The sequence below is a fragment of the Ptychodera flava genome, chromosome 4 (assembly GCF_041260155.1).
Source record: "Ptychodera flava strain L36383 chromosome 4, AS_Pfla_20210202, whole genome shotgun sequence".
Taxonomy (NCBI): domain Eukaryota; kingdom Metazoa; phylum Hemichordata; class Enteropneusta; family Ptychoderidae; genus Ptychodera; species Ptychodera flava.
Genome location: NC_091931.1, coordinates 42,024,716 through 42,038,330, shown reverse-complemented (window position 1 = coordinate 42,038,330; position 13,615 = coordinate 42,024,716). Strand labels below are relative to the sequence as shown.

Genomic DNA, 13,615 nt, shown 5'->3' with positions numbered 1-13,615 from the left:
AGTACAAGTATGGTACACGGTATGGTGCAGTGCAGTGCAATTTAAGATCTCAACTCGTTGACTTGGTCGTATACAACATGCGACTTCTACCATCTGATCTTTGAGATTACCGTATGTGCAGGGTCTAGCTTATTAAATGGTACTCATGCAAAGTTTGCTCTATTTCCTATTAGTATTTGCAAAATCGCACAGATCTGCTGGTAGACCCACAGCAGTCCGCAATTAACATCTATCTTCTCTAAAAATACCAAACGTTCGACAAAAATACTTCACGAGGGCATTTTCCATGATTTTGACCCGGAAGGCGATACATTTTTTCACGATTTCTCACTTCAAAACATAAAAATAACGGTAAAAACTTACCACGACTGCTGCCTTCGCATCGACGTTATTCTAGGCCGCCATGTTGAAACGGCATGTATGACGGGAAAAATCGTCAAAATTGCGTCTTGACAACCTAGATTTTGTCATCAACTATCTGTGTTTTACATCTCATAGGTGGGACTTCGTAGCTTAGCTATCTAGAATTCCATCCTGACGATATGGACCGTACGCTTTGCTAATATTTCTTACCTAGGCCTGGAGTTCACGCCTCGAAATTCAAGGCACGTCAGCCGTTTACAGTAATTAAGCCACTGAAAAATTCTCCATGCAGCGTTGGAAATGACTGCACTCTCGATACAAATGAACGAATGGCTTTTTTCGCGAAAAAGAAAGTGATTTTCGCGTGCATACCTAACTCATACGAGCTTAGAGTCTTCCCATTGAATAGGTGTACGAAGAGAGTGATTCTACAGCCAGGTAATTTGAGCAGTGGAGCTATGTATGATAATAAGTAATAATACTATCTCGAAATAAATGTAATCTTATACTTCTTATGATCTCGGTTGGTGTGAATGACGGTTTGCTATAATGTTTCATGGCTAACAGGTTCAGCTAATTTCGACATATTTTTCGATTTGTTTCCTCATTCCAGCTCAAAGTCCACCCTGAAGGCGAACTCTCGGACAAACCACGGCACCCGCATATTGCATAAGGGGCTGTAATCAATAAGAAGGGATGAATAGTTTCTTGGCCTTGGGCAGGAGTTTCGTCAAGTTCCGTGGTCCTCCCAACTTGTGCAAGCCATGTTATGCTAAATTACGGAAAGCATTTATAATTATGTTTCGAAGTGATTGTGTGGTTTGAGCTAGTCAATTATTTCTTTGAATGTGAGCCAAGTTGAATCAAAGAACATGGGTCTACACCCCCAGCTTATGTTAAGGATTCATTTTTCATTGACACGCCTAGAAAAATATACGGGTATATTAAACTTAAAGCAGGGGAAACCAGCATCCATGGTCGATCCGGACCAAGAAATGGCTGTTCCTACGGAGATAGGAATACGTTTGACAGAAAATAGATCCGAGTTCTCCCTGAGCAGAATAAGCTGTTACATCGAACAAATATATAACGAAATGGGACAGAGTTTTTCTTTTAGGGAATATGATGTATGAATAATTTATGGCTAATATCGCATATAAAAATGATAAGAAATAGAAATTCGAACCGAGATTCTTGAGGGGCAAATCTGCTTCTGCTGTATGGGAGTAGTCTTGACAGTTCTGAACTACGACTCCCAGACTAAAAGTTCGATTGCTGACTTGAGAGAGCAGCTTTGTTTGGAGGACCCCTCTCGTAACTGTCAGAAAACGTCAACATATCATTCATTAAACCGCGTCCGTGAGTTCAAGCTGTTTTTTCCCTGCAAACACTGCAGCATGGCTCAAGTACAGCAGTTCCCTGTGCATCGCAAAATCACCATTTTTTATGTCAGTAAAGAAATAAATGAGCTGTATGTATTTACCTGCACATCAGTAAGTTGTGGTACCATTTGGGCATTTCACAGCAATGACAGAGAATTGCTGTTATTATGAAAGTGTGTCTATTTTTGTGAGAAGTCTCATAGAAAAAACAGATTTGTACATCCCTCTGTATGAACGTTAGTAAAGAAGTTGAAAAAGCCCGAGAGTCCCGTCAGACATTTGACGCGGTAATCGGACTTATGGCAATACAAGAAGTACTACTCAACCATGTATATTGTGCTGCGTCTAATAAAGTACAAGTTTATATTTAGCTATGAAAGATTGGGCCATGTTGGTCAAAGTAATAGCTGAATAAGGGAAGAAAACAACAAAAATTTCGTCAAGTTGTGTCTTTCTGGTAATCACGCTCAATTTCGATTATGCCTGAGTGAAGACCTCTACAATCTCTATCGAGTGCAGTCAACTACGGTAACCCGTGCAGGAGTTGGACAGATTAGTACCAGTATAATTTCGTAAACGTACGGATAGCTTTTCACGTACACCATATATTGCAAACCATATCACTGTAATAGTTTCCTTCGAAGGATTTCGACAGCGACTCCTGGGATAATCGAATTCATTCAGGCGTCAATTTAGTTTATCAATTTACTATGTGGTTGTTCATTCTTTTCACACTACCGAATTTCAAATTTAAAAGGTTAAATTTTTTCTAAAGTCGGCTGGAGGTACTTACTGCATGGAAATACATTATTTAAAAATATTATCGTCGACGTTGTCCTAGATTCGATTACATTGAACAACGGCCGGTCCTTTGACTAGAGTAAACACGATAGAACCTAGCCCAGCGAGATACAATGTTTACAGCACTGGTGAACATACTGTATTAAGAATACGTAGCAAGTATTGTCACATGTAAACCCCTCGACTGATTCTCTGAAGAGTTCGCTGTACTCAGAAAATGTCGCGTATTGCCCTTCACATTGGATGACGTCCTCTCTGATGGTCATCCCCTGTGCAGACCGATCACGTGACCGCACTTTGGCCTCAGCTTGTATTCAGTCGGTGATGACCACAGCTCAGACTGATGCCAAGGGCGTTGTAGAAAACAGAGAACATTGACAGATTGAGAGTGTGTTGAGAGTGAAAGCCACGGACGGTGCAAATCATCCTACCTTGCGACTTGACGACTGTTATTATGAAGCCAGTCGAACAGAACACGTAGAGACAACACAGTAGTGTCTTCTTCGAACGGGCAAGCACCATTTCTTGGGAGTTCGGTATCGCAACTTGTATAACTTATGCAAAACACTGGGTGAATGTCTCTCACATCTACTGATTGCCTGGCGCTCTAAACGTTGACATAACTCAGAGAAATTCGAAACAGCTACCCTACGCGTCTCCACGCTGACGTAGTTTTAAGAAATTATAACGGCTGTCATGCTGGTCTCGATGCAGATCGGTCACGTGACAAGCGGTCGCAAGAACCAGGAAGAGGAAGTTCCGTTTTTGGAAGTTCGTGTGTAATGCAATTTCGACGAATCTCTTGGCTGCTGACAGTCTGTGGGGTATATTTTTGACGGTTTGATTTACGTTTGTTTTCATTTTTATTTTCCGTTTTCTTACTGCATTTTTCTGTTGCAAAATATCCAGAATATCCTGTCTGTGATGAATCAGACGCACAAGATTTTGTAAAATTTTGACATGATAAATTTAATCCCCGGTATCCCTTGAGACACGGTCTTGTCTGACGTCTGAGTTTGAAGTGGACAACGGAGACCCCTATGCTTCTCAATGTCATAAGAAAATAAGTAATTCCTGATTGTTGGTATTGAACTTGCACAGCGACTCTTTTTGAATTTTATTGCTCCAAATCAATGCAACCATTAAGCTAGTATGCGTCTTGAAAGTAAAAGACCTAAACTTAAACCCTCACCTCATGTTCAGGATTCATTTTTCATTGACACGCCTCGAAAAATATACGGGTATATTAAACATAGAGCAGTGGAAACCAGCATCCATGGTAGATCCGGACCAAATCGTCCTTGGACGAAATGTTTGTTCCTGGAGATAGGAATACGTTTGACAGAAAATAGATCCGAGTTCATCCTAAGCAGAATAAACTTTTACATAGAACAAATATATAACGAAATGGGACAGAGTTTTTCTTTTAGGGAATATGATGTATGAATAATTTATGGCTAATATCGCATATAAAAATGATAAGAAATAGAAATTGGTTTCTTTGTTTGATAGAGGTTACAGTTGCGAGTCATCAATATCTCATATCTCAAGTTCAGAATTGGAACTGAGAACCTTCAGGTGTCAAATCTGCTTCTGTTGTACATGTATCTTAGTCTTGACAGTTCTGAACTACGACTCCCAGACTAAAAGTTCGATTGCTGACTTGAGAGAGCAGCTTTGTTTGGAGGACCCCTCTCGTAACTGTCAGAAAACGTCAACATATCATTCATTAAACCGCGTCCGTGAGTTCAAGCTGTTTTTTCCCTGCAAAACACTGGCAGCTGGCTCAAGTACAGCAGTTGGCTGTGCCTCGCAAAATCGTCATTCTCCTATGTCAGTAAAGAAATCAATGAGCTTTATGTATTTACCTGCACATTAGTAAGTTGTGGTACCTTTTGTGTTCAATGGGCATTCATAACAATGACAGAGCATTGTTGTTATTTTGAAAGTGTGCCTATTTTGTGATAAGTCTCATGGAAAAATAGATTTGTACATCCCTCGGTATGAAGTTTTTTAAAGAAGTTGAAAAACACCGTGAATCCCGTCAGACATTTGACACGGTAATCGGACATACTGCAATACAAATTCGAAACAGCTACCCTGCGCGACTCCACGCTGACGTAGTTTTAAGAAATTATATTGGCTGTCATGCTGGTCTCGATGCAGATCGGTCACGTGACAAGTGGTCGCAAGAACCAGGAAGAGGAAGTTCCGTTTTGGGAAATTCATGTGTAATGCAAACGAAGTTCTAAGCTTCAGGCAGTCTGTGCGGTATATTTTTGACGGTGTTATTTATGTGTGTTTCCATTTTCATTTTCCATTTTGTTTCTGAATTTTTCCGTCGAAAAAATTCATAATATCCTCTCTGTGAGGAATCAGAAGCACAACATTTTTTTTCAAATTCTGACATGGTAAATTTAATCCCCGGTATTCCTTGTTGGTACTGAACTTGCACAGTGACTCTTTTTTATATTTTATTGCTCTAAATGAATGCAACTAATAAAGTAGTATGCGCCTCGAAAGTAAAAGACTTAAATGAAACTTTCAACCATTATCTTACCAAATCATCAATAAAACTCGGGGGTCACCATGCAAAGTTTGGAACTGGCGAAAGAAATTACCCAACATTCTAGCGATATTTGAAATTCAAAATGGCCACCATCCAGGTGTTAACTCTATGGGGGAAATTTAATTTCGGATTTTCGAAAAACTAGCCGGTGAAAGTTTTTCTGACCGCAAGAGCTTTAAAAATGAGCCCCACAAGTGATAGATCAGAGAAGAATTGTTGAGATTTGACAGTCTGAATATCTATCCCCGAGGCGAGTTCTACCTGAAATGGTTTCCGTTCCGTTCATCGAATAAAAACAAATAAAGATATAACAGTAGTAGAATAAATTTTATATTTATAAATGTAATATTAGGCGCATGTCTTATGTCGTTTGGCAGAGAATTCCAGAGTTTTGTAGCACGGTGATGAAAACTCCGTTGACCAGTATTTAAAATGACTTTGGAATACAACAGTCTTGACGAGAAACAGAACGTGTTTGATAAGGATGAATATCACTCTGAAATACAAAGAAATTACACAGATATTTTGGTGCATTTCCAGTCATACACTTAATGTTAACACTCCCATGAAATGAACAATTCTTTGTCTAATGGACAGAACATTTAACCAAGAAAATAACTCAAGAGAAGAATAGTCGTAAGGTAATTCAAACAGAATACGTAAAGCTCTCTTTTGTAAAATAAAAACTTTGTTGAGATTTGTTCTGTTTCTGTTTCTGAAGTTCAAATTCTTGATTTCGAAAGCATGTCCATGTCCATTGGCATTATGAAGCCGAAATACAACTCTCAATATTCACCCTACATATACCATGGTGTTATTTAAAGAGGGCACTGTGGGTTAAAAATAGAGGGATTTAGGCCCAAAACCTAATGATCATGCAGAGAGTAACATAAAAGATTATATTCAGGACATTCTGATGAAATACACGGATTTAGACATACACATGCACAAGGTCATTCTTGGGTCACGACTTCCACAGTAACTAGTGGGCGTTAATCTGTGATGAGCGTTTCTCAAAAAGTAGCCTGCCAGCTATCGATCTGTTGGCCGATCTATCGAGCAATCTGTACAATATCTATCTCTCTTTCTACCTACAGTGCACCTACCTACCCACCTATCTATCAGTTTGTCTGTCTGTCTGTCTACTTACAGTATCTATCTATCTATCTATCTATCTATCTATCTATCTATCTATCTATCTATCTATCTATCTATTACTTCGTTCATACAGGCAAAAATTGAAAAGTTTCAGCGACTTTATTTGTGATTTGTAAACACAGGGGATTAATAGTTTGGGTCCGCTCGTGTCCATACTCACAAAATTAAGCCATTGTTTTGATATTTAAGACGTCTTAATGCGCCCTCTCGAGTTCAAAAGGTGTGTATGGCCAAGCATACTGCATAACAAGATGGCTGAAACGAACGACGTCGTACTGGCTGTAAGAATGTGAAAGAGGCTCCCCACCGAACTATCCAAAATGTTTTTGTGTCGAGTTTGTGTTTTATTCGTTTCTAAATTGTGTTCCTACATTCTTATCCGATTGTTTGTGTTAATAAAAATGTTTGTTTCGCCTCGCCATAAGCTTTCCTCACACATACAAAACATTACCGTCCACACTAATCCAAACTTCCCTACAAATATCCGAGGCGAAACAAACATTTTTATTACACAAACAATCGGATAAGAATGTAGGAACACATTTTAAAACGAATCAAACACAAACTTAATGACTCAATCGAATATTTTTGTTCCCAATTAATAAATCATATAGACAATCTCAATTCTCGGTTTATGGCAATTTTTGTCGACTGATAAAAGTCTTTTCATCTTCAACATTCCATTCTAATTTCACCTACGGTATATAATATCCTAACCTCCTGTGACTTTCCTTCTAAACGTTGATTTGCCTTGTGCACCAAAGAGATGCTGTATTTTATGCCAAACGATGAAAAAATATGTGAAGAAATAACCATGTATCAGTCAGTACGGCAGGCGAAACCCGGACGGCCATACCGATTGGGACAGAGCAGAGTAGATCGAAACGCAAACGGGGTGTTATAATAGGAAAGGCGGTGACTTATTTTAAAGCTGAATAAAATGCTGTCTTTGGTTGTGTAAGTCTGTTGATCGAAATATATATTTTGTTCCCAGTTGATTAATCATGGGGGATGGCAGTCTCGATCTCCCCTTTATGGTTCGATATTTACTGACTCGTTCCCTCTCATTTTTGTCAATCAATGAAAGCATTTTCGTCTTCCATATTCAATATTACTTTGACCGATGTTACATCCTGACCTATACTGTCATTAGTTTTGACCAACGTACAAAGATATTGCCCATGCGTCCGGCTGATGAGATGTTTTGCAAAACGGTGAAGAAATGGGGGCCCGGGAGACATCGATGTCAGTCTTTCCGGACTGTTTACATGTAGCTAATAGGGGATATCAAAGGAGATGAATCAGTTAGTTGAATAAAACATAACTTTTCGGACTTATTTTATGTCAATTTGTCAATGTCGGACTTTTGATTCAAGAGAAACCAGAATCACCTACAGAGATGTCTGTATTAAACACGACGAACAATTGGGAATAGTTTGTTATGCTACTGTCGGTCTCAGTCGTGGTGTCTCTCCCATAAATTTCGAAGCTATAGGTCTACACTTGTCGTTTCGATTCACAGGTAGCGGTACACCGATGACCAGATATTGTACTGTTCTTAAACTAGTCTAAGCAATTTTACGACACTGCACTATTTGCCATCGTGTCTCCCCGTGAACGTCCTTGAATCTATGGACGTGACCATTGTTTTACTGCGCCCATTAGAGTGTAAACCCCTGTTCGTTACCAGCAGAATACTTTTTAAAGTTCTGTACATCAGTGTACACTGTGTGTATAAGCCCTAAACCTAGTTTAATTCAATTATGGAAAGGTATTAAAGAATAAAGGGTCGTTACAGTTGCTAAAATTGCGAGAAAAACGGCACTTTTTACTCAAATAGTCCTATTCACAAGCTCTATTGTTTTAAATCACGTCCATGGTGTGCTGTTGATTTTCATTCTTTCGTGCAATTTCATTCGCTTGAAAAATATCCTTTCATTTGACTGCTCTGTGGGACTCTTCTGAATATGTGTTTTGGATAAAAAGAACTCTACAGTGAAAGACATAAACTTCGACGGTGATAGGTATACAATATCGGTTCTCGACGGTGATAGGTATACAATATCGGTTCGATGTGTGAAGATATACAGATTACAAGTTATTTTAGAAGTTCTCAAAACCAGTAAAAATAATTCTGCGCGCCACTTATTGATAATTTCTTCTTGTGAACGTCCTTGAATCCGTGACCGCGACCATTGTTTTCGAAGTGTTCGACGGTGGATGATCGGTAGATTAATGAAGATATATGTTACTGAACTATCGTGTGATTGTTTAATAGCATGGTTAGGTAATAGACGGTGTAGTCTGTAGAGGCGATACGGCGAAATTCCACGGCCCAAGGGAGCGTACATCGCATGGTTTCTTACAACGAACCATAGACAGAGCCGTCGGTTTCCATAGCTACTACGTGAAATCCGGCCTCACCGATGTCCCGGGCCGATGTCCCTGTCCTGATTCGGAGAACAACTTTCAAGCTGCGTGTTGAGGTTCAGATGTCCGATTTTTTCATATTCAAAAGGCTTATTGATTTACAGAGAACGCCCGTCTTGTTTTTAGCTTTAACTTAGCGCAAGATGGCAATTGAAAATTCAAAGCCAAATAGCCAGTGGAAAAAAATAGACGACTCGCTCTCACCAGCGGTCGAGGTCGCAATGAAAAAAAATCGAAGTCTCTGAAATCGGTATCATTGCTCCGCCATGTTTATTGTTGGTTGTACGGCCAGTTTAAAGTCACAGACTTTCTTCAAGGTAAAGTTCATATAATTGCCATACCGCGAAGTTCCCTGTGCATTTCAATATGTCTATTTGGAAGCAAAAGTGCCACGGACATTCGATCGATGGTGATGAACTTTCTCCAGGGCGTGACATGTCACCAGTTACGAACTTTACCGGTTTTCGATACGAAATATGCAATATATTATCAGCGTTGTTCACGTTGTGTTTTGAGTTTGATATGGAATATAACAGGAAAACACTAACAATTAGAGTGACGATAGAGACCATGCCCGATACGGAAAAATTGACATCAACTACTTGCAATGAGCAGTGACCTGTCGACAATATAAAACATTGAAATGCCGGAGAGAGAGAGGGAGAGAGAGGTTTACGCGGTCGCGAACTGATTATACTCTTTCGGATATGACTTCGGTGTAGACGATACACAGACATCGAAAATGTACACCTACTTTCCAGAAATTCGACTAATCTTATAATAAAGAGTGGAACAAATCCAAAAGTGTTGGTGGAAGTAAATCTTCAGATGTTGGTTTTCTAAAGTTAGATAATACTTACAGAAATATGGTCGTCATAGTCTTCTTTTAAAAACTATTGTCTTCAACACCACGTTTCTTATGATCGGTGATGTCATTTTTTATTATTTTTACAAACTTTCAATGCATCAAACGCTATAAGACTATCTCATCTGCCTGTCAAGGAGTTACAATATATTTCTAAGGGCTGGCACACGATGTCAACTTACGTGTCGTCCGTCGAGCGGCCGGTGGCAGTCTCACAGGATTGTTCCGTTTGTAATCGCGGCCACTTTGATTTTGATGTGACACCAACGTGCGTTTGAGGTTTTTTTGTTACGAAATTTGTCGACCTCACAAAATTTCACAGTCCATGCTTTGAAGCAGTCTCAACATGGCAAAAATGTCTCGCTTAAATTTCATCCTCGTCGTTCCAAATTAAATTCGACCACTAAATTATTTCGGCAGTTTTAATTTCCTATTAATTCGACGTTTTTCAAATCGTAATGAATTTTTTCTGGTCGAATTGATAGGGTTTTTGGTATCAAGCTTATCTCTTCGTCGGACCAGTATACCGCGAGATGTAGTACTGTGTTCGGCAGCCATGGCGAAAGTGAATATTGTATATTGGTTGTTGTTTGTTTTATGTTACAAATACCTGTCGCGTGAGGGCGTTTGAAACGCTTCTGAAGCGGCTCAGTCTGTCCACACAGCGATTTGCGGATAGAGTTAATCCCTACAACGGCTCTGGTCGGGCCGACTAAACCGTCTCAAATCTGAAACGCTTCAGAAATTTCGGAGTGTCCCACACATAACTTTCTGTGTCAGTATTGGCCCAGAACCGTTTCAGAGACGTTTCAATGGCCTGTGTATGAACGGCATCTATCTATCTATCTATCTATCTATCTATCTATCTATCTATCTATCTATCTATCTATCTATCTATCTATCTATCTATCTATCTATCTATCTATCTATCTATCTATCTATCTATCTATCTATCTATCTATCTATCTATCTATCTATCTATCTATCTATCTATCTGTTTGGATGCCCAATGCAAAACTCCGTGGCCAATCACTATGATGGTTAGACCCCTGGGTCATCAATCTTTTTATAGTGATTGGTTTCATAAGGCTTATCATTTAATTTTGACCATAACATTAAATAAATTTTACTAGGGCTTTCCTGTAATTTTACCAAATTTCTCACGTGAATAATAAGTAAATCACATCTATAAGTGCAAAAAGGAAAATTGGTGAAGGGGTTCCAAGAGTCACAATCGCCCTTGCTTCACAAATGTTAACAAACACACTGAAGAAGCATTCCGAGGAATCATTGCTGCTGCACATACTCCTTGCCTATTTTTTCAACGGAGATAACCCCAAACATGTCTGCTTAATTTGTGATTTTTCCGAGTTCTTTATACCAGTAACAGTACTATTGTTGTGTGTGTGAAAAATGAAAAAAGAGTTAGAAACGATGTTTTACTGCTTGTTTCAATTCCGTGATGCGTACTTGTAGTGTTGAGACATCCAGTGTCATTAATTTTAGGAAGGTGTTTAGTTTTGACCTTGGCTGTTGTATCATAAACTTATCGGTGGAATCGAATGTTTTGTCCCCGTGCAGCTCATTCTGCAGCTTAGTCTCAGCACTGTTATGGCATATGTAATGTACATTCTCTATGAAGTTGAAGCTAGGCGGCGGCACTCTCTGGGAAAATGGGTACCCATGCGTGTTCCTAAATTCAGGGAAAACGGGGAGGTTTGTTCATCATCAAGGTCCGCATCAAAATCTGATCCATGAAAGGCTTAGATTATCCCTTTGAAATCTGGTAGGTAATGTACAGCCATATTAGCGTCCAGTTGAGAATGGGATTATTAAGAACAACGTCATCGTGTGCACTCTTTTCCTGAAAGTTATCATGTTGCTCCAAACTGCAATAGAGGTAAGATTGTACAGACAATAGCAATATTCTACACTGATATGTCTAGACAATCTCATTGCTCTATCCAACATCGATATGGTAGCAATTATCTCACACGCTTCTAGATTTTATAAAGAATGGGGTTTCTGGTTTAATTTTCTTCTAATATAATGTAGATGTCTTTTTATTGAAAAATTCCAGATAAGTGGTGTTTTGAAATTTGAGGAATAAGCATCGGGTACTCAGCCTATTCTTAGGGTGCTACCATCGAGAGTTGAAGTTACTGTACTTTATTTCTGTATGACCAGAGAACGCAGTTCAGTACAGCGATGAATCTTTGCAGTATGCGGGGCAACAGAAGTACAGTCGCCTAGTCTATCCACATGCCTTTGTTTGGCGTAGCATGGAGAGATGGTTCCTCTCCGAATAGTCAGCGAAGATCTTGGACAGCGATGTAGGACTTCAGACGAAAATTGTCTGAAAAGGAACAACTGTTTGCTTCATCATTTCTCTACTCTCAACGGCTGTCCTTAAGCAGTCCAACTCCTATAGGTGGCACTCTTCATAACTCGCCAGGCTTGATAAAAACAAAAATCTTACTTTCTTATTGTTGAGGGCGCTATTGGCCTGGAGACTGTCTATCCATGGATAAACGTTTGCGTGTGTGTCAAATTTTTCTGACACGCATAGTTAAGTGGTAATGTTGTTTAAACAGAAATATGTTGTTAGATATTGCTTCATTGTTTTGCATATCTTCAGTTTGTTTGTAAAGCTAATATACGCCTCGAATGTAAATGACATACTGTGCCAGATGTTCGCAGCCAACTCGGTATCCCGGTCTTTTCATCTCTATGGCTATTTCATCACCCTGGCTAGTTGAACAGTATTTTCATTCTGTGTACTAAATGCAGCCTTTAGACCACAAAAAACCTGATGAAATGACTGTATTATACACACATTTAATAAGCGTATTGTGAGTGTTGTCGTAGGTTTACATCGAATTTAAGTCGAAACGTTAATTAATTTGTTGACAATAACTGCAGTCTTAACACACACGTCGACTTGCAGAACACTGGGCACTGAGTGTGCTACAGGGAGTACAAAAAGAAATTGAAGTTGATACAAACAAAAACTAAAGAATGACAAAAACTTTCCCTTATTTTCGTTCAAATAGAGCACGTATTCGTCTGCTGCGAAAATTCGTACTTGAACGAGCAGTTTCTTTGCTTGTAGCTGTAACTTTGTAAATACAGTAGTTGCAATGTATCAATAATCGCGTATTAGTATGTGCAGTAGAGCGCATGCGCGAGACACTTCCACCCACTGATACGACTATTTTTTTTTAATATTCTTGAAAGTGTTATTTAGGTTCTATTCTCAGACTAATATAAACTATAAGCAAAACATATGCCAGATATAATCAATGGAAACAAAAGATTTCTTTAGACATAACCGAAGAGCTCGATTCAAGAACAATCGAGCGACATTAGCGATGTAGCTGTTTTCAACATGTATTTATTTGACCTTTCATTTTAAACATGTATTTATTTGACCTTTCATTTTAAAATGTCCTGTTAAGGAAAGAGAAAATTTGATGCTTTGTATGTAACAACAAGGCCAACAACAACAGCAGCAGCAGCAACATCATCATCATTAAGTATAGACTGGAAGATTCATCGCATGGGGGCGCTCTCTACGCTCCCAGGGAGCGTCCTCGAGCGACGGATCTTTCAGTTTACCTTATGTATAGCAAAATATTCAGTCATCGTCCACCGTCACTGAGCATAGTCTGTCTTGTTCGGGCGTTTGAGATTTATGTTATCTCGAAAGTCCAAAGTCAAAGCGATGCCGTTACGTAATCGTTTCTGTGACGTTTAACAAACGAACACACGCAAAGAATGTAGACTTGTGGTAATCTGTGCTGTCTCTCAAAATATTGCTCCAGTGATTCTGTACGAATCTTTTTTTTTTTTGGAAAAGACCGCTACTTGAGTCCGGGAAGTTACCTTTGTTGTTGGCTGCGAGTTTTCCTTGGGTGGAACTTGTTCACTTCGCAGAAATAACATGGAGTTATTGAAACTTTGCATTATACTGATCGCTTGTTCCGCGTTAAGCTTCTCATCAAGGTCGTATGGAGGTAAGATTGTTCTTTGCCGATGATGTCATGT

The 13,615-nt window shown here is 39.2% G+C and overlaps 1 protein-coding gene across 1 annotated transcript in view; it reads right to left on the bottom strand.

Moving 5' to 3' along the window:
- Positions 1 to 3,278, bottom strand: part of LOC139131814 (uncharacterized) — a 31,331-nt gene extending 28,053 nt beyond the window's left edge. Inside the window, exon 1 of the mRNA XM_070698095.1 lies at positions 2,978 to 3,278. Within this exon, the coding sequence (XP_070554196.1) occupies positions 2,978 to 3,068 (91 nt within the window). The 5' untranslated portion in view covers positions 3,069 to 3,278. The remainder of the gene's footprint in view (positions 1 to 2,977) is intronic.
- Between the last annotated feature and the right edge of the window lie 10,337 nt (positions 3,279 to 13,615).